The 27,227-nt window shown below is 35.7% G+C and overlaps 1 protein-coding gene across 11 annotated transcripts in view; it reads right to left on the bottom strand.

Moving 5' to 3' along the window:
* Positions 1–27,227, bottom strand: part of NAALADL2 (N-acetylated alpha-linked acidic dipeptidase like 2) — a 1,279,597-nt gene that overhangs the window by 45,729 nt on the left and 1,206,641 nt on the right. For all 11 annotated transcript variants that reach the window (XM_070242641.1, XM_070242639.1, XM_070242642.1 and 8 more), the window contains 2 exons: positions 25,928–26,021; positions 12,082–12,280 (listed from right to left, as the gene is read on the bottom strand). In XM_070242641.1, the coding sequence (XP_070098742.1) occupies positions 12,082–12,280; positions 25,928–26,021 (293 nt within the window). The remainder of the gene's footprint in view (positions 1–12,081; positions 12,281–25,927; positions 26,022–27,227) is intronic.

Here is a 27,227-nt window from a genome sequence, read left to right as displayed (position 1 = left end):
TGCCAAATGCTCAGTGAGGAGAGAGGGAAAGATGAACAGGTGGAGCACAGATTTTCAGGGCAGTGAAGCTATTCTATACAATACTGTGATGATGGATACATTTGTCAAAATCCACAGAACGTAAAAACAAAGAGTCAACCCTAACATAAACCATGAACTTGACTGAATACTAGTGTATCAATATTGGCACATCAATTGTAATAAATGTACAATACTATTGTAAGGTGTTAATAATAGCAGGAACAGTGTGTTGTCGGGTGGGGGGGGGGGGATTGTGTGTGTGAAGGATTATATGGGAACTCTTTGTATTTTCTGCTTAATTTTTCTCTAAACCTGAAACTACTCTAAAAAAGTGTCTTCTCCTTTTTTTTTAGGAAAACATATTGTAGTGGAGAATGCACAGGTTCACCAGGTCAGACTGCTTACTCTGCCTTTGCAGAGTAATAACTACAGGGAGTTAAAAAGAATCCAACAACGAAACACAGATACCACAAGATCTCATCTCCAGATGTGCCCGTCCCCAGGAGTAGGAGAGCAGTATGTAGTGGAATCACAATAGAGGAAGGAGAGAGAGAGAAAATTCAGAATTCTTAAGAAAATACATAATCCCCTCCCTACTCAGGGATAATGAGTCTGATTTTACATTGCTGGATTTTGATAGTAGTAACATTTTTGCAATGCTTTGTAGTTTTCAACACACTTTCACTTACATGGCCCCTGATCATGTATATTGTTTCATCTGCTCCCCACGGCCTACCAAGCTCAGTACCTCTGGAGCACTTTGCAGCTTTCATTATGCCGTCACAGTCAATCATTGTACTCTTTCTTGCTCCACTCACTCAGGATTAGAAGAATTCCCGTTGACTGTAGATGTTGTCAGGCTTAATAAAGTGAGCGTGCATTGAACCAGATTCTTAGAGCTGGAAGCAACTTTAGAAATTACCTTTATCAACAGATTATCATACAATTACAAGAAGACCCAGAGATAACTGAGTGCCTTAATTAACTGGCTGGAGAAATGGACAGACAGGAGGCTCTTTGCACTACTCAACCCTGCTTCATCCGCGTGGCCCCAGGGGAATCTTAAATATGACCTGGAATAAGATTCTCACAGCAACTCAATCGTTAAATTCATCAATTCTTCCTTAAGGCCATCTCCCAAATCAGCCCTTTGCTCTTCATTCCTGACACCTATATGCCGAATCGTTGTCTCAGCACTCCATGACTCTCTTATACCCATAGTTTTCCTGACTTCCCAACTCCAGTGCACCCTATCTGGAGCACCAGATAAATATTGCTAACAATCCAGATTTCTTCAGGGTTTCTTTTGTGTAAAAAATAAAGCCTAAACTTTTCAACAGAGCATTTAAGGGACTCTGCAATTTGATCTTTCCTCCCTCTCCATAATCATGAACTTAATAACCATTCAAACTATTGCACTTCTTGTTGCCTATTCCCAGCAGACCACGTGGACACAACCTCTCCTTTGTATCTTCTTCACTGTGTTCTCCTGGTGACCCTCCCTGTCATAGTCAGTTTGGGCTGCTATAACAGAACACTACAGACTGGGTAGCTCCCAGTTCTAGAGGCGGGGAGGTCGAAGGTCAAGGGGCCGGCGGATCCAGTGTCTGGTAAGGGTCTGCTTCATGGTCCACAGACAGCCTGAGCTCACTTGGCAGAAGGGGTAAAGGACTTCTCTGGGGCCTCTTTTATAAGGGTACTAATCCCAATCATGGGGGCTCTGCTGTCATGACCTAATCATCTCCCAAGGGCCTCACCTCCAAATATCATCACTTTGGAGATTAGGTCCCAATAAATGAACTTGGGGAGGCCACGCTCAATCTACAGCACTCCCTAATTTATTAAGCATCCTACCATTTCCTCAAGCCCAGATAAATTTCTTCCCTCCCCTATGAAGTCTTTCTTGACTGCCAAAAGATAATAATTTCTCTCTTCACTGAAACTCAATAGCCCTTCTTGCCTGTAGCATTCATTGGGTACTTTGCATAAGTATCCTGCAAATTTATTTGAATTATGATTTGTGTATTTTACCTCTGGAATTAGATCAAATTCCTTGAAGGTAAGGATCTTATATTGCCAGTTGCCAACAGTATAGCTTGCACAGGGCAATGTTCAATGAAGGTTTATTTATGAGAATGACAGTTAGTTTAATTTTTCTTTTTTTATTGAAATATAACTGACAATATCACATTGGTTTCAGGTGTATGATTTCATGATTCAACATTTGTGTACATTGTGAAATAATCACCACAATAAGTCTAGTTACCCTCTGTCACCATACAAAGTTGATACGATGTTATTGACTATAGTCCCCATGCCGTATGTTACATCCCCATGACATTTATTTTATAACTGGATCTTTGTATCTCTTTATTCCCTTCACTCATTTAGACAACCCTCTTACCCTCCTCCCCTCTGGCAATGACCAATCTGTTCTCCCTATCTATGAGTCTAGTTTTGTTTTGTCTTATTTTTCTGTTTTGTTTTTTAGATTCCATATATAAGTGAAATCACATGGCAATTGTCTTTCTCTGTGTGGCTTATTTTACTTAGCATAATACCCTCAAGGCTCATCCATGTTGTTGCAAATGGCAAGATTTCATTCTTTTTTTATGGCTGAGTAGTATTCCATTGAGTGTAGATACATACATATATATATATATAAATCACATCTTTTTTATCCACTCATCCATCAACGGATGGACATTTAGATTGTTCCCATATCTTGGCTGTTGTAAAAAATGCTGCAATGAACATAGAGGTGTATATATCTTTTAGAATTACTGTTTTTGTTTTCTTCAGATAAATATCCAGAAGTGGAGCTCCTCGATCATATGGTAGCACTATTTTCAATTTTGGGGGGCATCTCCATATTGTCTTCCATTGATTGCAACAATTTACATTCTTGCTAACAGTGCATGAAGGATCCCTTTTCTCCACATCCTCACCAACACTTGTTGTTTATTGTCTTTTTGATAACAGCCACATGACAGTGTGAGGTGATATCTCATTGTGGTTTTGATTTGCATTTCCCTGATGATTAGTTGAGCATCTTTTCAAGTGCCTGTTGGCCATCTGTATATCCTCTGCCCATTTTTTAATCACACTGTTTTTTTGAGTTGTATGAGTTCTCCATATATTTTGGATATTAAGTCCTTGTTAGATACACTATTTGCAAATATCTTCTCCCATTCAGTAGCCTGCCTTTTCCTTTTGGTTGATGGTTTCCTTTGCTGTGCAGGTGCTTTTTAGTTTGATATGCTCCCACTCGTTTATTTTTGCTTTTGTTTCTCTTGCCTTTGGAGTCACATCCAAAAAAACCCCCTCTAAAATCAATGCCAAGGAGGTTACTGCCTATATTTTCTTTTCAGAATTTTATAGTTTCAGGTCTTACATTCAAGTCTTTAATCCATTTTTAGTTAATTTTTGGTATCATGTAAGATAGTGATCCAGTTTCATTCTGTTGCATGTGGCTGTCTAGTTTTTCCAACACCATTTATTGAAGAGAATGTTCTTTTCTCATTGTATATTCTTGCCTCCCTTGTTGTTAATTGACCATATATGTGTGGGTTTATTTCTGTGCTCTCTATTCTGTTCCACTGCTCTATGTGTCTGTTTTTATGCCAATATCATACTATTTTGATGACTATAGCTTTGTAATATAGTTTGAAATCAGGAAGCATGATGTCTCCAGCTTTGTTATTCTTTATCAAGATTGCTTTGAGTAGTCAGGATTTTTTGTGTTTCCTTACAAATTTTAGATTGTTATATTTCTGTGAAAAATGCTGTTGAAACTTTGATACGGAATGCACACAATCTGTAGATCATTTTGGGTAATATGGACATTTTTAACAATATTAATTCTTCCAGTCCATGAGCATGGAATGTTTTTCCATTTATTTGTGTCTTCTTCAATGTCTTTCATCAGTATCCTATAGTTTTTAGTGTACAGGTCTTTCACCTCCTTGGTTAAATTTATTCCTAGATATTTTATTCTTTTTGATGCAGTTGTAAAGAGGATTGTTTTCTTAATTTCTCTTTTTGCTAGTGCATTGTTGGTATATAAAAACTCAAACGATTTTTATATATTGATTTTGTACCCTGAAACTTTACTGAATTGACTTATTTATTCTTACAGTTTTGTGGTGACATCTGTAGGGTTTTCTATATATAAAGTCATGCTATCCACAAATCATCACAATTTTACTTTCTTTCTAATTTGGATGCAGTTTATTTCTTTTTCCTGCTTAATTGCTTGGGCTAGAACTTCCAATACTATACTGAGTAAAAGTGACAATAGTGTGCATCCTTGTCTTGCTCCTGATCTTAAAGAAAAAACTTTTAGCTTTTTGCTGTTGAGTATGATGGCAACTATGGGGCTTGTCACTTATAGATTTTATTATTTTGAGGTATGTTCTGTCTACATCCACTCTGTTGAGAGTTTTTATCATAAATGAGTGTTGAATTTTGTCAAATGCTGTTTCTGTGTCTATTGAGATGATCATATGACTTTTATCCTTCATTTTGTTAATGTAGTGTATCATGTTAATTGATTCACAGATGCTGAACAATCCTTGCAGTCCTGGGATAAATCCTACTTGATCATAGTGTATGATCTTTTTAACGTATTGTCAAATTTGGTTTGCTAATATTTTGTCAAAGATTTTTTAACTATGTTTGTCCGTGATATTGGCTGGTAATTTTCTTGTGTGTGTGTGTGTGGTATCCCTGTCTGGTTTTGGAATCAGGGTAATGCTGGCCTAGTAAAGGAGCTTGGGAGCATTCCTTCTTCTTGAATTTTTTGAAGAGTATGAGAAGGATAGGTATTAAATTTTCTTTGAACATTTGGTAGAATTCACCAATGAAGCCATCTGGTCCTGGACTTTTGTTTGTTGGGAGTTTTTTGGTTACCAATTCAATCTCCTTACTAGTAATTGGTCTGTTCAGATTTTTTGTTTCTTCCTGATTCAGTCTTGGAAAATTGTATGTTTCTAGGAGTTTATCTATTTCTTCTAGATTGTCCAATTTGTTGGCATATAATTTTCATGATAGTTTCTTATAATCTTTTGTATTTCTTTAGTAGCAGTTATAACTTCTCTTTATTTTCTAATTTTATTTATTTGAGCTCTCTTTCCTTTTTTTTGGTGAGTGTAGCTAAAGGTTTGTCTATTTTGCTTATCTTTTCAAAGACCTAATTCTTAGTTTCATTATTTTTTTCTATCATCTTGTAAGTCTCTAGTTCATTTATTTCCACTCTGATCTTTATTATTTCCTTCCTTCTACTAACTTTGGGCTTCATTTGTTTCTGTTTTTCTAGTTCCCTTAGGTATAAAGTTAGATTATTTGAGATTTTTCTTATTTTTTGAAGTAGGCCTATATTACCATAAATTTCCCTCTTAAAACTGTTCTTGCTGCATCTCATAGATTTTGGTATGTTGTATTTCTATTTTCATTTGTCTCAAGGTATTTTTTGATTTATCTTTTCATTTATTTGTACACATTAGTGGTTCAGTAGCATTTTGTTTATCCCCCACATATTTATGTTTTTTCCAGTTTTCTTCTTGTAATTGATTTCTAGTTTCATATCATTGTGGTCAGGAAAGATGCTTGATATGATATCTATCTTCTTAAACTTACTGAGACTTGCTTTGTAGCCTACTATATGATCTATCTTGGAGAATATTCCATATACACCTGAGAATAACATTTATTCTGTTGCTTTTGGATGGAATGTTCTGTATATCTCTATTAAGTCCATGTGGTTTAATGTGTCGTTTAAGGCCAATGTTTCTTTATTGATTTTCTGTCTGGATGATCTATGCATGATGTAAGTGGGGTATTAAAGTCCCCTACTGTTATTGTATTGCTATCAGTTTTCTCCCTTTAGGTAAATATTTGTTTTATATATTTAGATGTTCCTGTGTTAGGCACATAAATATTTACAAAGGTTATATTCTTCCTCCTGGAGAATTTAGTCCACTTACATTTAAGGTAATTATTTATAGGTATGTATTTATTGCCATTTTAAAAATTATTTTCTGGCTGTTTTATAGTTTCTTTCTGTTCTTTCCTTCTTCTCTTGGTTTCTTCCTTTGTGGTTTGACAACTTTTATATGCTAGGATTCCTTTCTCATTATCTTTTGTGTATCTACTCTAGATTTTTGCTTTGTGGTTATCATGGGGTTCACATATAACAGCCTATATATATAATGATCTATTTTAAATTGATGGCAAGTTAAGTTTGAATGTGTGTTTTAAAACTCTGCATTTGTACTCATCCCACCTCACATTCTGTGTTTTTGATGTCACTTTTTATATCTTTTTATTTTGTGTATCCCTTAATTAATTATGTAGTTACAGATGTTTTATTACTTTTGTCTTTTTAACCTTCATAGTAGCTTTATAAGTGATTAATCCACTACCTTTATTATATACCTACCTTCACCAGCGAGATTTTTACTTTCATATATTTTCTTGTTACCAATTAGTGCCCTTTCTTTTTAGGTTAAAGTCTCTTTCACATTTCTTGTAAGACTTGTTTAGTGATGATGAACTCTTTTAGTTTCTGTTTTCTGGAAGTTCTTTAGCTCTCTTTAAATCCTTAATGATGATCTTGATGGATAGAGTGTTCATAGTTGGAAGTTTTTTCTTTCAGTGCTTTGAATGCACCATCCCATTCCCTTCTGTTCTGCAATGTTTCTGCTGAGAAGTCTGCTAATCGTCTTATGGAAGTTTCCTTGTATGCAGCAAGTTGTTTTTCTCTTGCTATCTTTAATAGTCTCTCTTTAACTTTTGACAGTTTAATTATGTGTCTTGGTGTGGGTCTCTTTGAGTTCATCTTGTTTGGAACTCTCTGGAATTCCCGGACCTAGATGTCTTTTCCCTTGTCCAGGTTAGGGAAGTTTTTGGCCATCATTTCTTCAAATAAGTCTTCTGACCCTTTCTCTCTCTCTTCTCCTTTGAGGATCCCTATAATGTGAATATTATTCTGCTTAATATTGCCCCATTGGTCCCTTAAGATATGTTCACTTTTTTTAAATTCTTTTTTCTTGTTGCTGCTCTAAGTTCCACTATCGTATCTTTCAGATCACTGATTCTTTCTTCTGCTTCGTCTTCTGCTGTTGAATGCCTCAAACATTTTTCAGTCCAGTTATTATATTCTTCAGCTCTGTGACTTCTCTTTGGACCTTTCTTATATTTTCTATCTTTTTGTTGCTTCTTTATCTTGTGCTTTATTTGGAACGTATTCCTCTGCCTCCTCATTTTGTTTAACTCTCTGTTTTGTTTCTATGTATTAGGCAAAACAGCTATCTTTTCTAGTCTGGAAGGAGTGGCCCTTTTTAGGAAATGAACTTAATCATTTGACCTTGCACTAACTCTTAGTTGTCTCTCAAAACTTTGTGATGTTTAAGCAGCCTAATTTTTTTTTTCATAGGTCCCAGTTGTTGAGGGTCAAGACCTGTAAGTGTTCCAGAGGGAGGGATCTCAGTTAGCACCTAGATTCAAGCTGTTTGGAAACTAAACTCTCAGGCAACAGCTTTCAAGGTATGCAAATATATACCATTCTGTGGGATCACAATCGCAGACCCTGCTTGCCCCCAGACTAGGCAATCTGGATGTGTCCCCTTAGCAACTGTCACCAAAATCACAGCTCCAGATGAGTATCTGAGCTCCTTTTTGGGAGGTACTGGCAAACTGTAGTGAGATCAAGGGAGATTACAAAGGTGATGTCACCCAGCCTAACTTTCACAGTCACTAGATGTGTGGTAAACTCACAGTCTGCTCTTCATTCTGGAGCACCAGGACAAGTAAATAGGGCTTTTCAGAAGGAAGATGAGGGTGTATTTTAGTCTGCTATTTGCACAGTACCTAGGGGGTGGTAGCCTGCTGAGAATTGTCTCTTCAACTGTTACAGAGTCCTGGGGCCTGGAAGTGCAATTCCCCTTAGCCACCAAAGCCAGATGCTCAAGGGCACCCCCTTTGTGGGCTGTGCATTTCCATTGGCTGTGGTGGGACCTCAGCTAGTGGTGGCATAGGTGAGGGGGTGGGGCTGTCACACAGCTGGCTCTGTGTGGGCTTCACCAGTGGCACAGGATGGCAGTGGGGACAGGCCATGCCCACTGACACAAGCAGGTTAGAGGAAGAGTGTAAAAATGGTGCCTGCCACCACTGGTACTATCAAGGTAGGGTGATAGAACAAAAATGGCACCTACCAGGACTGTTCCCGTGGAGAGAGTCCCAACAGGCTTCTGCCCCTTCAGCAGATGCTTTAAGATTAGCAAGTGAATCTCCTTTGCTTGTAGACACTTTTCAAACTGCTGCTTGTGTGTTGGGTCCCAGGGCATAAGTTCCTTAAGAGTGGAATCTCCATTCTCTGTAGCCCTATGGTTCTGGATGTAAGCTCCGTTGGTTTTCAAAGCCAGATCTTTTGGGGGCTCATCTCTCTGCTGTAGGTCCCAAAAGTTGGGGTGCTTGATGTGGGACACCTTCTCAGGGAGAAGTACCATATTTACGATATTTCTCATGATTGGGAGTTGTCACACCCCAGGGGTGGGTTTTTGGCAGGATCATATCTCAGTTTCTCCTACCTGTTTCCACGTGGCCCTTTTATCCTTTGTTGTGGAGGAGCTCTTCAGCTAGTTTTCAGGTCTTTTGTGAGAAGAAATTGTCTCACATGTAGCTGTAGATTTATTGTGTTCATAGGAAGAGGTGAGGATCTTTCCACACTACCATCTTGAGACCTCCTCAACAGTCAGTTTTAGATGAAACATTATAGGATTCAAAATCTTGAATCTTCTGATGCCAAATTTTGGGAAAAGTTCTTTCACATATTCCAAAAATGATGTAATTCACTGCTTAGTGACTCTTGTTGAGGCAGTATCTTTTGGGAAATGATCCAAGTTTCAAATGCAATATTTAGTGTTATACAGTAAACTTCTGTCAACAACTTTCTTAAAAAGCAAATCACTTTTGACTTCCACCTTGTATATTTGATGAGAATTGTCATAACACCATTGGATTGAAGAATGAGATTCTTATATGGAAAACATCTCTAAAGGTTTAACGTTAAAAAAAAAATGAACCTCATTCATCAAATGTTCTTTTGTATGGCATAATTAACAATTTTACCTTTACTCCATATAATTGTCATTATAAATATGTAATCAATTTTTTCATTTTCCTAAACTGCAGATCGTCTTGTCGCACCATCTTTTTACTTTGAACATGTCCTGCCTCATAAGGGATGAGTTTACATGGATTGAGAGTAAAAATTCTATTGCAGTTTTGAAATTTTGCATCAAGAATATTTAGAAATATGAATTCTTAACCAAGAAAAAACGTAAAGTAGGATGATTTGTTATATATTCCAGAAATGATGCAACCATTCATAATCTTGGGATAAAGGTCAGTCAGATAAATCAAAATGAAGCTATTCAATCTATTTGCACTGTTGGCTTCTATGTGAAATAAGAGAGCCAAGGAGAAGAATGACATACATATATTCCTCAAATAACTATACTAATAGTTTAAAATAATGTCAAAATATTGAACCATAAGCTTTCAACCCTAAAGGTTGCTTTATGAGTTAAAACATTATCATAACATTTTGAGGCTTGTACACCGGAATACAAGGTATGCTGTAATCATTAATAACAGGAAAAAAAAATCACTTGCTTAATTATTATTGACTCAGGGAAAGACATATATTTACTTTCATACTCAAAATTCATATAAAATAAGTTGAGTCCATAAATATTATTGGAGAGGCAATAAAAAGTTCACTGGATAGATAACTCAGACCATAGAGGGGTCTTCTATACCTGGTACAAGTGCTAAGAAAGGCAAATGGGGAAAGAGTTTACTACATAACAATGTGCAAAACCATATTCTCAACGTAGGATTTTTATTAATTTTTAAATTTTCATCAATTAAAAGTGAAGGAAATTTTTATTTTCTGAAAATATAATTTAGCTACTCTGATTAAGACTTTTTAATAATCCTGAATTTAATAACGTGGTGTTATTTTTCTCTTTAGCAATTATTACATCTACCATACACTCTACTTTAAGTAATTATCTTGTTCATTCTGTTTCCCCATCCCCACCACTAGAATAGAACCTCATCAGGGCAGACGTTTTTAACTTGAGGCATCTGCTATGTCTCTGGTGCTTACAAGAATACATAGAGCATACAAAGTGCCTTAAAAGGATCTTTCGAAATAAATGAACGTTTTCTAAAGTCTTATGATACAGAGTCATAGTGTTAGAAGAAATTACTTAAAATAAGGATTTTAAATGTGAATTTGAGCTTAAAATCATAAAGGAAAATCAACAAATATCAGAAGTAGAAAAGGCTCTTATTTTAAAAGGGCCTCATTCTATAATCTCATTTTAAAGGTGTAGAAATTAAGGTGCAGAGAGATCAAGTAAGGTGTCAGATCATAGAATTTTCGTACTGAAAGACACCTAAGCCTCATGGAGTCCACATTTTGAGGTGCGTAGGCCCACTCAGCCTACCTTTTAATACCTGCAGTGAAGGTGAGTTCACCCCCGTATAAAGGCATCACATTTAGCCTTTTAAGAACAAGACTGGAAACTTCTTTCTCATACACAATTAAGACTTGTATTCCTATTCATATATACAGGAATACAAGCCTTAATACATACACATAAATATATATTTGTGTGTATATATATACACACACACATAAATTGATGTTGTGTAACAGCCTAAATTTGAGGCCTTTTATGCATAAGAGTTCTGGGCCCAATAGTCTTCCTGCCTCACTCTTCCTCCAACACCTCTTTGACTCCTGCCTTTTTCTCAGGAATAAACCCTGGACTAGACACACATATATATAATATATAGCCACACATATATATACAAAAAATAGATTCTAACATACATGTATATACACACAGAGAATATACACATGCATACATATATTAAATTCTTGTACACATACACACATTATATATCATCTATTACACAGAAAGATGTGTACATTTATATTTTGTGTCTTTTAGAAGTATCAGTTAAATAAAAGCATTTAAATTAGGTTATAATTTTTTAAACTCCATTTTCCCTCTGTTTAATTTCTACTATATCAGGAACCTCAAAAACAAAACTATGTTGTACTCATCTCATCCTCTAAGAGCCTAAATTGAATCTCCCTTCCACATGAAATTGTTTTATTAAAATATTGTGAGGCTGGCCCCATGGCTGAGTGTTTAAGTTTGCAAACTCCACTTTGGCAGCTGGAGATTCACCGGTTCAGATTCTGGGCACGGACCTACACACTGCTCATCAAGCCATGCTGTGGTGGCATCCCACATAGAAGAACTAGAATGACCTACAACTCGGTTATACAACTATGGACCGGGGCTTTGGAGAAAAAGAAAAAAAAGCAGGAAGATTGGCAACAGATGATAGCTCAGGGCCACTCTTCCTCACCAAAGAAAACCATACACAAAAAATCATACATTAAAAAAAAGCATCTCCTTTAAGAAGAAAAAAATGGTTAAAGTGTTTTTAGAAATCATTCTATTGTGACACTCTAACCAAATATCTCTGATCCACTGGTTATTTCAAGATCCATCTAAATCCCACTTTCCCCTGAATATTAAACTTAGTTAACTTCCTCTTAAAATATAGTTTCTAGAATTAAACACAATGCTCAAGATTTGGTCTTACTAGGACAGGGTAGCATGGGCTTATCTCTTGATCCATTCAAGAAAGCCTGTTTCTTCAATTCAACTTATAATTCCATTTGGTTTTTTTTAGTAGCCTTATCATGTTTGACTCATTTGACCTTAAGGTCAAAAAAAAATTATCAGTCATTTTCTATATGACACTGCTAAATCAAGTTTCCTTCATTCTGTATTTATGCACTTGAACTTTTCTTTCAGGGAGGGAAATTGTCCTCCAATTCTGGATATAATAGCTGCTTTACGCTTTTAAAAATAGTGATATGCTCACAGAAAGTACATGTTCTGAAACTTAAACGCTAAAATTTAACTGAGGGGCATAAAAATATAAAGTTTGAGACAGATATCCTACCTATAAAAACCTGGTGGCACCTGCTGCACCAGGAAGCTTTTCTCCATGTCTTGGAGAATGTCATTCAGCATTCGGACACGGATGGGCGCTCTCTCCTTGGGATCATTAGCAGGACGCATCTCATCTGACTGAAAGACTTGCGCACTCTCCCGCAGGCGCGAGGCCAAGGCCAGCAGCTGATGAGGGTTGAGCTGATCACCTGGTGAAAAGAAATGAGCCCATCTTAGAAGAGACATTCTCAAAGGAGCAAAATAAACATTTTATAATCATCATGTCAAAAAAGAAGATTCGACATCAATTCAACTTTTATAATGTATTCATTCTGCCAAAAGTATCCTGTCTAAATATATTATATTCAACTGAGTATTAAATTTATTGCTACTACTGTTAATACTATTACTAACAATTACTACTACTACTACTAATACCAGGAAATAGGTACTGATTGTTGAGAGTCGGCTATGTTTCAGGCATTGTCTTGAGCACTTTACTTTAGTATCTCATTTAATATTCACCAAACTATGTATTATCACGTCTATTTCATCGAAGCTGAGAATCAATTAAGGTAAGCAAATTGCCATAGGTATCAAGCAAGTAAACAACAGGCCAAAATCAGAACCTGATCTTTCTTAATCAAAAACTGATGCTCATGATGGAGTAAGCTATATTTCTGGGGAACAAAATTGTGAAAGGAGTTATCATTTTCTCTTCTGAGAATGTGAGATGTGTTACTATATCTTCTTATGAGTCTATTGGGCTGCTTTTTTCTTTGCTAGAAATTTCCTGAACTTGAAGTTGAAATACCTCTTTAATTTGAAAATACACTGAAAACTATCCTATATAGTGTTTGTCTTGTTTTGTTTTGCTTTTGAGATGTTTGTCATTGTTTCTTTACTTGTTTGTTTAACTTACTGGAAGTCGTTCTGATATGAATAGTGGAAGTAAAAGGACCACAGGACATTCCTCAGACTAAGAGAAAGGCAGCATTAGTATAGCGATTATGGTCACCAGATCCTGGAGCCAGACCAGATAAGTTCAAATCCCCGCTCTACCACTTAGTAGCTGTGTGATGTGGGGCAAGCTACCAAGCCTCAGTGTCCTCGTCTGTGAAATGAACATAATAATAGCAGCTGCTTCATAGATTTGTTATGAGCATTAAATGATGAATACTTGTAAAGTACTTCCCTACAGTTAGGAAGTTCCCAGCTGACATGATTTAATATCTTGTTTAAAAAGCATTCTTTCCTCATACCCTGAGAGGAGCATTTGCTCATCATCTCCTGCCAGCTATCCCACCATTAACGTCAGTCTTTGCGTGAGGAACAGTTAGCTGTGTGATGTTCAGGAGATTGGGTACAACTGACTCCAATAAGGTCAGCATATCACTATGAGGGATTACTTCAAGTCAAGGTAATAGAATGAACGTGGATCTGGTAAATCTAAGCTGGCAGTCCTAACAGCATGGCATTAAGATAAGCTGATTGAGGAATGAAAAGAGGCCCTACGGGGCCTTTACTTGGGAAAGACTTGAGGAAAAAGGAAAAATCACAAAGGGACTCTTTCTCCAAGGGAAGTCTAAGGGTTACCAGCTCCCCAGACACCTGGTCTTTGTAAAAATGCAGATTCCCCTATCTGCTGACTCCCTCTAGGGGTAGAGCCCAAAACTCCCCATTTCAACATTCTACTCTGATTATTTCAAACATTTTCAAGTTTTAAAAGCACTGTAGATAGGTGATATTCTAAGAAAAGGAAAATTAAGTTAGAATTATAACTGATGTATAAAATACGTCTGTCATAGAATTACCCACCTCCAATATAATGATAGTTATTGTCTCTCACCTTCGTATGATGGGAACTATTTTACATGTCAATTTCTTTAGAGCTCAGCCTGGTTCTGACCCTCAATAATTGTTTACTGAATAAACAAAGTAGCTTCAATAAAGTGTTTTTAGAAAAAAATCCAATAACAAAAGAACATTAGGTAGAGATAGGTGGTTTTTATGAGACAGCTCTCTTTGTAGCTCTCTATTCACTGAAATTACCAAAATGAATAAAATTTATTGTAGGAATTCACAGGTTTTGGCATTCTGATGTTTTCAAAGTGCGTTTCACATCTTTAATGATCTTGTTTGATTTCACAACAAAACAAGGTGTGAGAGGAGATATTTTTGCTTATTGTGAAAATCTAGCTCTCTAAATAATAATAATAATAATAATAATAATGCCATTTTATGAAGATATGATTTATCTTAGAATATGATGGCTCACTGAAGTTAATATATGGAGAACTTACAGGGAGTATCTTCGCACAAGGAAAGAATAAGATGGATAAGCCATGTTTAGTTTATACTGGAATTGAAAGACTGAACAACAGGAAAAACAAGTTCGACATCCTTGAGACTCTTCCACTTAAGAAAGAGATATCTGTTCTCATCTAACATACACTACAGAATTGAAGACATTACTCCTGAATCAAGTGAGACAAATGGTACCATTCTACCTTATTTAGCTTTAAATGAATTTATCTTTCATGGTGGTACATGGTAGAGAATTGACAGCTTTAGGAACTGGTTGGTTCCGGAAAGGCCCCTGATAGTGGAAACCTGCTATCCACAGCATACCCTATGCTTTATTTCAAGGGTGTGAGGTTACAAATTGAAAAGTAACTTCACTTTCAATGTTCATGCAATCATTTTGATATATAACTGATGTTCCAAAGATTCCTAATAGCCATTTATATGCCAATTAGAGCTTGTTTTCCCTTTAAGTAAGATCCAGAAAGTAATGTCACTTCTGCTATGCAAGTTTTTATGACCTCAAATGATTGTTCCTTCCTCATCTTTAGGATCCCTACGAGAATGTCAGCTCTGTGAGGAGAGAGATTTTGTTTGCTTTGTTCACTACTATTTCCCCAGCACCTAAAACTGTGCTTGCTATATCATTTAGTGCATGAATGTGTGAATTATGTATTGGTCATATTATGATTAATTGATCAATTGTGATCAATCATACTATTGATCAATTATGAATTTGATCACAGCATCACAGCATCTGTAATATTTTTATCCTTACCTGCCTTGTCTCTCTCCTTTCCTTGACTGAAAAGAACCTTAGAAGTTCAGCAAATATGTTTTATCTCTCTTCATATCTCCAGATTCTAGCCTAATACCTGATATATGGTAGTCATTTATTAAAAATTTTGTTGAATGAATGTTGAATTATAAGATAATGTCTTATTTGAGATATATTATTACATTAAATAACACCTACAAAATTATTCAGGGAGACGTCTGGTGCATGGTGAGCATCAACAGATGTTATTTCCTTTAACTTCCTGCTAAAAATCAATAATAGTTGCAAAGTAAAAGAAAAAAAAAACAGAAGAGGCTGTTTTAAGGCAATGATGAGTTAAATTAAACTACATCGAATTAAAATATGGCTTACCAATAACCCATAAAAACTGACAACAGAAACTTCATTTAAGGCCCAGTGAATGTCAGAGAACAGTGGACTAATTGAGGCTCTTAGCAATTCAGTTTTAGTAATAAGTCCATTTGACCTGAGAAAACGAACTGGGAGCTAGAGATTTCTCTCAGAGACGGTTAATACAATGATCTTGAAGTTATATGTACAATGAGTCTAAAAATGAAGGACTTGGTATCCAAACCCAGACAAAAGCCTGGTCTACTCATTACCATGAATGTGGTCTTGAACAGATCACTTAATGCTACTGCCCTCCAGCTTCCTCGGGGAAAAGGGGGAACATAGTTATTTCAATTTCTAAGCATATAAATCACTCTATAAATGCAAGTTACTGTTAACAGCATACACAAACTAAATACAAATTACTACCAACTAATTTTTTAAAAGTGCGAAGAAAATAATGTAACAACTGTACTATTGATTTTATTCTAAGAAATGTTACTTCTTATCACTTCCTCTAATTCGTGCCTTCACCCCTGCAACTGAATCACAACTCTCCCCATACACACTTAATAAAGATTCCAAATTCTATTTTGTGGTGTCTATGAATCTGGCGTTATTTTTTCTTTCCATGGACTGGCATCTTAAATCTCCAAAGAATAAGGAAAGATAATATAAAGGGTAAAGGAATTAAACAGCCATCCTTTAAAAACGATACTTTTACATCTTTGCTCCTGGTGAAAGTTTATCATTAATAAGTTTTTATAGCATGGCAGAGCATACTGATTTGTGAGAAATATTAAAAATCTACTTTAATATAACACAAAATAATTGAGACTGCCTAGTGAAATTGTCTTGATATTATTCAAGAGACAATTGAAATGTATGTCTAAATTTCAAACAGAAACAGTTTGCACTTTTTATTTCTTCATCTCAAAGTAAAATATGAATATATTTTCAGTAAATATTTATTGAGTTCTACTTTGTGTGTTGTTCTGTAAGCACTGGGAGAGAAGCAAAGCCATATAAGATTAAATCTCTAACCCTTAATAAATTCCCAGTTAGAAATAATCCACAGAGAACCAATATCAAATGAAATAAATGCTTATGAGGATGACTGAAGAGTTCATTGTGTATGAGAATACTCTAAGTAGATCCCAAGAAAGAAGTAAAATTTGAAGGACAAAACATGGAATTGCCCTGAAATCAAAAGCATCTCAAATGGAACTCTTGAAAGCTCTAGGACTTTACCTCAAAAAAGTCAAGGTTGGGTGTTCCATCTGTGAACAACGATACTGACTAGTCTTCCATTCTCTTCCTTCAGTCCTGAGCCTTCTAGAGGAAGAATCTACCTCTTACTTAAACCTTTCCTGTTTTTCTAGCTTGTTATAGAAAGGACAGAGCTGGATATTATATAAAGTATTAATATTAATTGAGGAGGAGGGAGAGAAGAAGAGAGGGATTCCTAGTCAGTGGGTATTGAGATCGGTATTGAGATCTAGGCAAACTAACTCAGGAGAGGCTCTAAAACGTACTGAAGGAAACATATCCTTACTCCTGCCTTGGAGCCAGTCATCACCCTGCAGCGTTCCCTGCTCAAGGCAGTTCGGGAAGCAGTATGGTGTAGTGGAAGGGGCAGGGGCTTTGGAATCTGGCAGAGCCACATTCAAGCCCTAAACCTACCACTTAGATGCATACACATAAGAAAGACACAAACCCCCTCTGACGCTCAATTTCTTAATCTCTAGATTGGTCTTAACAATACCCAGCTCAGCTCCTAGAGTAGAGTAGGGTTAAATGTCACAATGAATGGTAGGCACTTAGCACAATGCCCATGGCTTTGTGGAGCAACCCCTAAAATGCCAAGGTGCTTCTCAGAAAACTTGTTCCTCCTGAGAACCCTTGATACAGGATCCTAAAACGCCTTCCAACAGTAGATCGGAAGTTCAAAGGTACTTCATACATGTCCTCTCCACAAGGTCTCCAAGACTTCTGGGTAAGACCAGGAGCTACAGTGCTGACTACACCCACCAAATCTCCACGTTCCAACCTGCCAGGATCTGGGAGCTGCACAAACTACCTCTTGCCCTGAGGCACTTCATACCTTGGTGAGTTTCAGCTGGGCATAAATCCATGTGTACTAAGTTTGTTCTACAATCTCTTGGACAGATTTGTAACCGTATTTTAAAGAATGATTTTACTACCTAGTATTGTGGCCTCTCTTCAGAGTTTCATACTCCAAAAAGTTTTAAATTTTTGTTGATTTCCATTTTTCTATGTTTCGGTTCCATTTTGTGGCTGTATTTTTAAAGACCCGCTCAACTTCACTTTAAATTATGAGTGAAATGTACTGATCATATTCTAAAACTACATTTTTATATCACACAAATGTAGCCTTTTACTTTAATAGTATTTCAACAGAACCTATTCTTCTGCGGATGAGCTTATCACAGTTTTAAAGGTGCTAACAATTGCACAATCACAGCTTAGACTTCACTGATTCATAGTGACAAGAAAAAGTATGATTTATGTTCCACATAACACGGTGGTTAAGAGCAGAACAGAAGATTATTTTGGGGGAAAAATGTATGTTACTTAATGTCATCTTAAAAATATCTTGTGGCATCCAGTAAAGAGAAGAAAAGAAATTGCCAATATGATTTCAGCCAGGGGAGACAACAGTCCTTTATTATCCTACATTTTCTGTTCTGCATGCTGCCTTCTTTGGTATGAATCACAATGAATCATCTCAGCTGGTTATTTAAAGAAGTTAAACAAACAAAAATGCAGGTAGAGAAAGAAGTGTGGGAGCTAGTACACTGTTGATACTCAAATAATCTAACATTGATTTTGCAATGTACAGATAAAAGGATATTATTTGAAAATGCAATATGCCGGAAGACAGTGGATAATTATGTCTAAACTGAATACAATAGGAATCCTTTTTGCAAAGATGCGAAAGTGGAATGTTTAGAACAACCAGGTTGGCCACTTTTTAAAAACTAGGCAACACATTCTAAAGATTATCTTATATTCTAAATATTATCCAACGATCCAGGTAGGCACGGCAGAAGAAAATTTAGCAAGGCTTTCAACATATTGCATAGAATGGGTTTCCCAACAGTGTCTGTCTGTCTGGTGCAGAAATTAAACCAGGAGCTCTTTTTATGGCCCAAAGACGCTGTGTTATGTTTGCAACTACACGATGTGGTTATTGGCTGCTTTGGAAGAGTAAGAAAAAGTTTTCTTGAATGAACTAAATTCCTGTGTGGTTTATTTTTTATTCCTTTCCTCCTGAGACAGAAAGTTGAAGTTGTATGTTTAATAACACATGTGAGTTTAATTATGTTTTGGCTAACCCAAGAAACTGAAAAAGAAAAAAAAAAAAGGTTTGAATAAAATTAATCAACAGGAAGACAACGGTATTTTATGCTCTATTACAAACCAAGATTAAAAATATCTTTAAAAAAAACAAGCAAACTTTAAAAGTGCTGCCAGTGAGGCAACAGTCATAGAATAATAAATTGTAGTACTATTCTGCCATGAGCATAGGGCTTTATCTTAAAAATACACTTAAGGAAAATAATTCACAATACAATAGACCATTACTGGGATGGGAGAGTAGGAAGAATAAGAAGTCACTAACATTTCAACCAAGGTAGTGACACATATAGAATGGAGGTACTGGAAAGAAAGCTTTAAAGGAATTTGGATGAAGTACTCAGAGTAGGCAAGGAAATGATGATCTCAAAGGGAAACTGTATGAATAGCAACAAATTGTCAGACAGGAGATAAAAGAAAAGAAAGTATAATTCTGAGGAATAAGAAAGGGACAATGCACTTAGGATAATAATAAAGGGATATTATGCAATAAAAATATGAGTTCAAAGAGAAACGGGTGGAAAGAAAAACTTGTTTCAGGAGACAAAAACTGACAATACGGAGACAATCAGATTTTGGTGCAGATCCAGCTGTCTCAAATCCCTTTTTGAACTAGGTGTGGGATATCAATAAATGAAATACAATCTTTAATATGGCTATGTAGTAAGAATCCATACAAAAATATAATGGGGATTGATACTAAACATATTTTTAGGAATTTGTAGCCCATGGACGGTCAATCTCTTATTGAATTTCTCTGTCGATTTGAGCAAGCAAAGTAAAATACTTCTCAGAGAATGCTTTTGAGTTTAAGTCCTTGTTGCACAAAAAGGTCAGTTCCAGAAATGCCAGTTCAAATCAAATCATTAGAAATCTAGCATTACTCAGAATTCCCACAGGAACAAAATCTTTTCTGGAATTGTTTGGATTTTAGATGGATGGCTTTGGATTTCTTAGGGAGGGCACGGGGCTAGACACCTAGTGTACCCATCTTTTATTGTCTTTAGGCCAGTCCAAAGTTGGAATTGGTGGTAATTAAAACCAAGATTGGAGGCAGATGGACTGAGGACTAAAATCATGCAATTTATACAGAACATACTTAATCTTGCCAATTGGGAAATTCATCTTATATTACTCAGAAAGAAAAAAAGACATTAGATGAGTCTCAATCACTTGTGATTGTAGGAAAGAAGTAAAGTGACTTTTGAAAACATGAAACTACAAATCTAACAGAACACAGAGTACTTGCCTCAGTGGCATCATCACCTTGAAACACTATCCCTCCTTCTAAAATGAAGTGATTGATGCTAATGAATTATCAGAGCTAATGAAGAAGGAAAAAAGTCAGATCAAATCAGCATTGTCAGTTTTTGAAAGAACAGGAGGAAATGCTGCCAACAACCATTTTACATTTAATGAAACAATCAGGAGGTGGCAACAAGCCACACAGCTCGAAATTACGTTTCCTGCTGAGTCTGGCTTGCACTAAATAAATGTGTACATGGCCAGATCAAATGAAAATGACTTTTACTTCATTTGGTCATTTTTAGCTTTTATAATAATGCTAAATAATTAAAATCCAGAATTCTGACAAAGAAAAATAGCAGCTATTAAACAAAAAGCATCAAAATTAGATAGTTGTTAATTATTTTGAAGTGCTGTTTTATACATTAAAAAGTGGGTAAAGTGAAAAACAGTAAACTTAGTAAGGTTATTAAGCCCTTACTGGTTAGTCTGTTTCCAGGTTCAAGGATGTGGTGGTACTTTATTTATTCTTGACGCCTCTCTCTGTCCCCACAAACTAGTACCATTGCCTTATATGTGCATGTTTGACATATTTTTATGTCACAAGTACATCTGAAGTGTATCAGTTATCTTATCCGTCACTCTTTATACTATATCTCCATGCACCACATACAAATATTCATTCTCCAACTATTATGTGTTTGGCCTTGACCAAATATTAATAGCCAAGGTCACTCAGTCAAAATGAGCTTTCAAGAACTATCCAATAAATCAACTGAAACAAATTATTCACTGATAAATTATCCTTTCTCGTGGTTGTGAGAATGGTGGAGAACGGTCTGCTGCTACCGTAAACTAGTGTAATAAATAAACAAGATGGCCGGTTGTCAAGGGGTAGAAATTACACGATTGAAAATGCAATTGGGTTTCAGAGACCTTCATATTTAAACTCTTTGCAGTAGGGAGAAACAGTATTTTATAGTTCAGCCTTGAAGGTCACTGTTTTTGTTTTTAACTGTAATTGAGAACTTAGGACTAATCACTGCTGACTGTCATAACAAATAAGGAAATATATCAACAATTAAATCTCGTATTAAGCAGTAAAATTATATGTTTCATTTAACACAGTACAGGAACTCTGTTTAGCTAATGAAATCATCCAGCACTGTAGCTAAAATTGCAACTAAAATATTTATTTAGTTGTTGATAAGTGGTGTCCATTATTCACACATTAGCACATTAAAGTATTCTATTTTAGAAATAAAGCTATAACCAAAGTAGTCAAAATAGAACAGGTACACCAAATTGGCTACTATTTAGCAAAGGTTTGAATAATCTTTGACTATGATCAAATAATTTTGAATACTGATGACCAAAATACAAAAATGTAACAGTTAAAGTTGATAAATCATATCACTCTGATCAAATACTTATAACCAGGTCATGGTAAAAGACATTTTTTTTTTGCCTCTGTTTTTTGCTTTGTTTTGTTTTCTTAGTATGAGGACACCTCAAATCTAGCCACATCTTTTGGAGTGAAAGTGACAGGGAGACCCCAAGGACTTTCACATCAAAAGAAATAAAATTCAAATATAACCAACAACCAAAGAAAAAGTTCTTCACCTATAGCAGAGGCAGTCCGACATAGACTCCTGGCTCATCCAGCCGAGGATGGAGAGAGGTTCTCGGCTTTTAGAGAGAGGTTCGTGTAGTCTCAGTAGTGTCCGGCCTGAAGTAGAAATCTTTGCAGAGTAACTGCAGTTTCCACTGCGCCCCCTTTACTGAAATGCTTTTAGATATAGCTATTAAAGAAAGGATTATTAACCTGGCGTATTCTCGGAATATTTTCTTTACCTTCTTGCTTTAACTGAAACCTGGCTCTCCCCTGCTGACATTCTTCCACTGCAACCCTCCCAGGTGGTGGTTTTTTCTTCACCCCTGTGCTTTGTACCACCAGCCCTAGAAGAACAATAGGACTTATCTCTAGGTCACTGTCCATTCTTTGTAGATTTTAGGTCCTGGTTTAGTCCTTCCCTCTTACAAGAATGACTCGTCTTATTTTTGGCAATTTTAATATCTACATATTCCAGTCTCTCTTTTCCTTAGCTTCTTTTCCTCTAGTGATCACCTGCCACACTTCCATGGTCATGCCCTAGCCTGGTCTTTACCAATATCTGCACATCTGTATGATCACATTTTCAATAATCCCATTTGCTGGCCACCAGTGAATGAGTATTTTTAGCTCACTCATTCTCACTTCTTTGCTCTTACCAAGAAATAAAGTCTATTGACCCTTCCTTTTTGCTTACCCTCATTCCCTTCATATCCTCACTTTATGCCATACTGGATTTAGACACTTTGGTCCATCACTATGAGTCCTCCTTTGCACACATTCTCAAAGTTCTTTATCCTATCTAGTTCGATGTCCTTCTCCCAGAATAGCACTAACCCTTAAATCCAACTTTGCCTATTCTATGCCTGAATCCCCAGCTGAAGGCTGGAAAAATTCACAATTACATTGAATTTGTCTCATCTAAAATACATATTTCTCCAGAGCTCTTACAGCTGCCCAAAAGATTGATCACATTTTAATAGTTCATTTGCTCTCCCACCCTCCTAAACAATTATTTTACTGTTTTTTCATTCTAAAGAGACTTGCCAAGGGCTCCCACCACCACATTTACCCATATTCCACAAGCTCTGCTTTCTTTCACATTTTTATGGATGAACTACTATGTTCATAAGGCAAAGTCCTCCACCCTTACAATGCCTCTACTCAAGAAAATAAGTCCAGCAATTCTCCTTTCACTCTCTGATCAATCTTGACTCTCGATTGAATTGCTCTCATCAAAATCAAAAATGCTAAACCTTGTCTACTCCATACTCACCACCTACCATCATGTGTGGCCATTTTATCACTTCTCTAAACCCATCTCTTTTGAATCAGGCTTTTTCTTATACCACTTCACTAAAACTGTTTTTGTTGAGATCACCAATGATCTGCAAATTGCTAAATCCAATAATTGATGGTCAGTTCTCATTTTTCTTTACCTATTAGCAGTACTTAACACAGTTGATGACTCCCTTCTCTTTGAAAGATTCTATTCCCTTGGCCTCAGGATATGACATTCACCTGGTTTTTCTGTTACTCTTTGGCCCCTCACTCTCTGATTCCACCTATTCATCCAATTTCTAAACGTAGGAGTTCCCCAGAAATCTTAGATCTTTTCTTTTCTTTCTATCTTCCATCCCTTAGACTTCTATCTGGGATACCTCCCAAATTTATATTCCCTGACAAGATCTCTTCTCTCCTCTATGCTCTGGACACAACTACAGTCAGCTCTGCATAACACTTACTTTGAGAATGCACATTTCTTCCAAATTGACTGATATTAGAGAATAATTTGAGCATAATGCTAACTTAAAAATTGCTTTGACTTATGTCAGTTGTATTCTACTATGTATGCATGTTTCTTAGGAATTTTAATTTTGTTTTATTAACTTAGCGGTTGAGATTTTGCTTTTGTTTCTGGGGGTTTTTTTTGGTTATAAAACTGTACCAGCAACTGTACAGTGGATGCTCAATAAATATTTGTTAAATGAATGAGTAAACAATTTCAGGAGATCATGTAAAGTTCACGGGGAATACAGTAAACCTTTTTGTACAAATGTAAATTTCTGGGGAGAGAGCCTACAATTTTCTTTAGATTTTGAAAGAGATCCCTAACTACCCCCACAAAAAACATAGTAATAATCTAATTCTAACAATGACCCATTAAGACTTTTATTGACCTTCAGAAGTAGGCCACATTACTCAAAATGCTCATATAGTAATTATAATGCTAAAATGTTTATTTATGAATTTTTAAAAATAAACTCAATTTTTAAAAAAATAATAGAACTTTCCATTTAAAATGACAGTAGTGTTAAATTTTTTGCTGCTGGATTTATTTCTCTAATTTTTTTTAAAAACTCTTCATGTCTTTATTACAAATACACATTTAACGTAGAAAATTTGGACTCAGAAAAACAGCTTGCAAATTATTTATAATTCTATCGTGCAACGTTAGTATTTTGCAGTCTACTCTTTGAGGCTCCTGCCTATGCATGCCAGGTATTCCTTTGTAGATGAACAAGTCTTTATGTAATATAAGAAAAATCTCCTCTTTTTGTTCTCTGAAAGCTTTAAGTATAATATGCAGTACCAGCTGAATTTTCTAAAGTACAAAAATGAAGACTAAAGAAAGGCAAAATAGTCTACAGAACAAATAAAATAAATGCTTAAAAGAAATTGTTGCAGAAAAGATAGTGTTTAGCATTCACAGAACTTTTCAGTCCTTATTTATACCTGTTTATAAGGTATAAGACTTATATCCATTCTTATTTTGTAAAATGGCATATACTTGGTTACTCATTTTCTTTTTTTTTTTTTTTTGAGGAAGATTTGCCCTGAGCTAACATCTGCTGCCAATCCTCCTCGTTTTGTTGAGGAAGACTGGCCCTGAGCTAACATCCATGCCCATCTTCCTCCGCTTTCTATGTGGGACGCCTACCACAGCATGGCTTGCCAAGCGGTGCCATGTCCACACCTGTGATCCGAACCGGCGAACCCCAGGCCACCAAAGTGGAACGTGTGAACTTAACTGCTGCGCAACTGGGCTGATCCCTGGTTACTCAGTTTCTATGCCCAAAATATTCTAGAAATAGCAAATTAGAAGAAAGAGTGATTGACAACAGTGAGATAGAAGCTTGACAAAAGTAGAAAAAATAGAGACTGTCTTAAATACACCAAAAGCAGAGCAATATGAGTCCATTTATTTTAGGAGCAAATATCCCTAAACAGCTCAATTGCTCCCAAGGTCATGGTTTTACAGCCACTATCATGAAAGTCATAAGAATCATTAAGGGGAAAAAAAACTATATTGTAGTATTCTCTGGGTTAAGCAATCCAGTTAGTCAAAACAAAAGCATTAAACTTGCAGATATTGGAAATATTTGGCTCTTTAGAATGACCCATTTTCCAAGGATTACTGCTTACGTCCTATAGTTAAAATACTGACATTTGTATTGAGAAGCACATGTCTACAAACAACTCATTAAAGATCTGATAGGAAGATGTGTGACTCAAAGAGGAGGAGGAGGATGCATTCTTTAAATACAATACTTCCCTCTGTATGTGGTTAATGAAGACAAATTAGAAGCCTAATTGAAAAATTTGTATGTAGATAAAGGGGACATGAAGGTAATTATTAGAGTGGTGTCACAATTCTTCAAAAAGTGATATATCCAAACATGAAGATGTTGCAACAGAGACTATGGAAATAATTCCCTGGTTTCCTTCTTGTCATCCTTGATCTTGGATGAGCCAACACTTCAGTGAAATATGATGGGTCCCATACCTTATAGAAACCAATCCTAAAGAAGGAACTTCTGGGCCAGTCTTGTTTGAACTGATTGAATGTTAGGTACAAACATTGAAAAAAAAAAAAATCCCTGGACTATACTTTTCTATATGGAACCTGCATAAAATAACAGAAGCTTGAACTTATAAATCTCCTTGATAAAAGAAAGTTGGGGGAACATCCTTCAAAGTCTGATGCTCACACATCAGTTCGCCTCATTCCTGTTGACATGGTAACTGAAATTCTAAGCCTTTCTATTGATAATCCTCTATAGGAAGGGAGGTGTTGCATTGCCAATATTAGTAAGGTAGTAGATAATTTTACCCATTCCTTGTTGAAAATTAGTTGAACAATTTTTCATTTGCTAAAATTACTATAATTCAAAGAAAAGTTACCTTTAAGGTTGTTTTGAACTTCTAAAGCTATATCGAGAGCATTAAAGGGCAGGACTGGTTCGTTGGCAATTTGCAAAATCACTTCTCCTGAGAGCTGAAAGAAAAAGAAAAAAAAGCTGGCATTCAGTATTAAGGGTTTTTACTTATTTGTTTGTTTTTCATTATTTTATACACTCATACATCCAGAGTGGCAAAAACACAGGGGAAAAAATACTTTTATAAAACATCTTTTTCATTTAAAACTCTTTTTAATTTTATTTGTCTATTAAAAAAACTTCAGTATCTTTTTCATGTCTCAGAGTGTATAAAGAAACACAATATTTTCTTCCTTTTATTTAGCTCAAGTGTTAAGAAATAGCTTCCCTAATTACATGAGTTGCAATAGTTAACCTTTAAAACACTTCCTTATAAAACGGTTCGGAATGTCTCATGATGAAACAAATAGCAGAGAGGAACAAGTGAAAATCAACACATGGTTATTGGACTAAGTAAAATTCCAGACAAAATTAATGATCAATTTATTTCATTTAAAATATAATTTAATCTAAAAATTCCTTAAAATTTTAGGTACTATTTTCCTTAATGCTTTACTCTATTCCTAATTACTTTTCCAAAATTTATCAAACTAATACCATTTATTCATTTTTGAGGCCAAGATTTGAATTAAATTTAATAAAATAAAATTTTAAATGGCAACCTCAAAACTCATACCTGGAATTTTTCATACATGCATATCCACCCACCATAGCACTCCAAAACTATGTTTGAAAACCAACATATTCACTACAGCTGAACTAGCATCTGCTTAATAGACTGAACAAGTCCTATGTATTCATATACATCTCAAAGGAACTTAGGGCTGACAGCAAATGCCATTGTTACTCTCCTGCTCTCTCAAGTGATATTTAATATTTACCTGGGCTTAATAAATGTCCCTGCATCTCATATAACCCTGAAGGTGGCACACAGGGAAATGTGGCTGTGTCGATGTTATTAATGCATATGAAATGTTGTTAGTGAATGAAAATATTATCTTGTGAAACTACACAAGGGAAATTAGCACACTAACTTGAGACAGTACAGGACACATAAAAGATAGAATTTACAAGGAAAATGTGATGTTAAATTTTCAAATCTACATATTCAAAAGAGTCAAATTCCATTTAATATTTAAAAGTTATATTTCCCAGTTGTTTCCACAATTTATATTATGATAAAAATACAATTCAATTTGATCTTCGTCTATATGCCTGGGGAAATACATTTCTTAGAAATAAAGAGGAAAAAGAAACACCTTTGA

Source organism: Equus caballus, chromosome 19 (assembly GCF_041296265.1).
Source record: "Equus caballus isolate H_3958 breed thoroughbred chromosome 19, TB-T2T, whole genome shotgun sequence".
In the NCBI taxonomy this organism is placed as follows: domain Eukaryota; kingdom Metazoa; phylum Chordata; class Mammalia; order Perissodactyla; family Equidae; genus Equus; species Equus caballus.
Note: the sequence above shows the minus strand (reverse complement) of the source record. Positions and strands in the feature narration are given on the sequence as shown.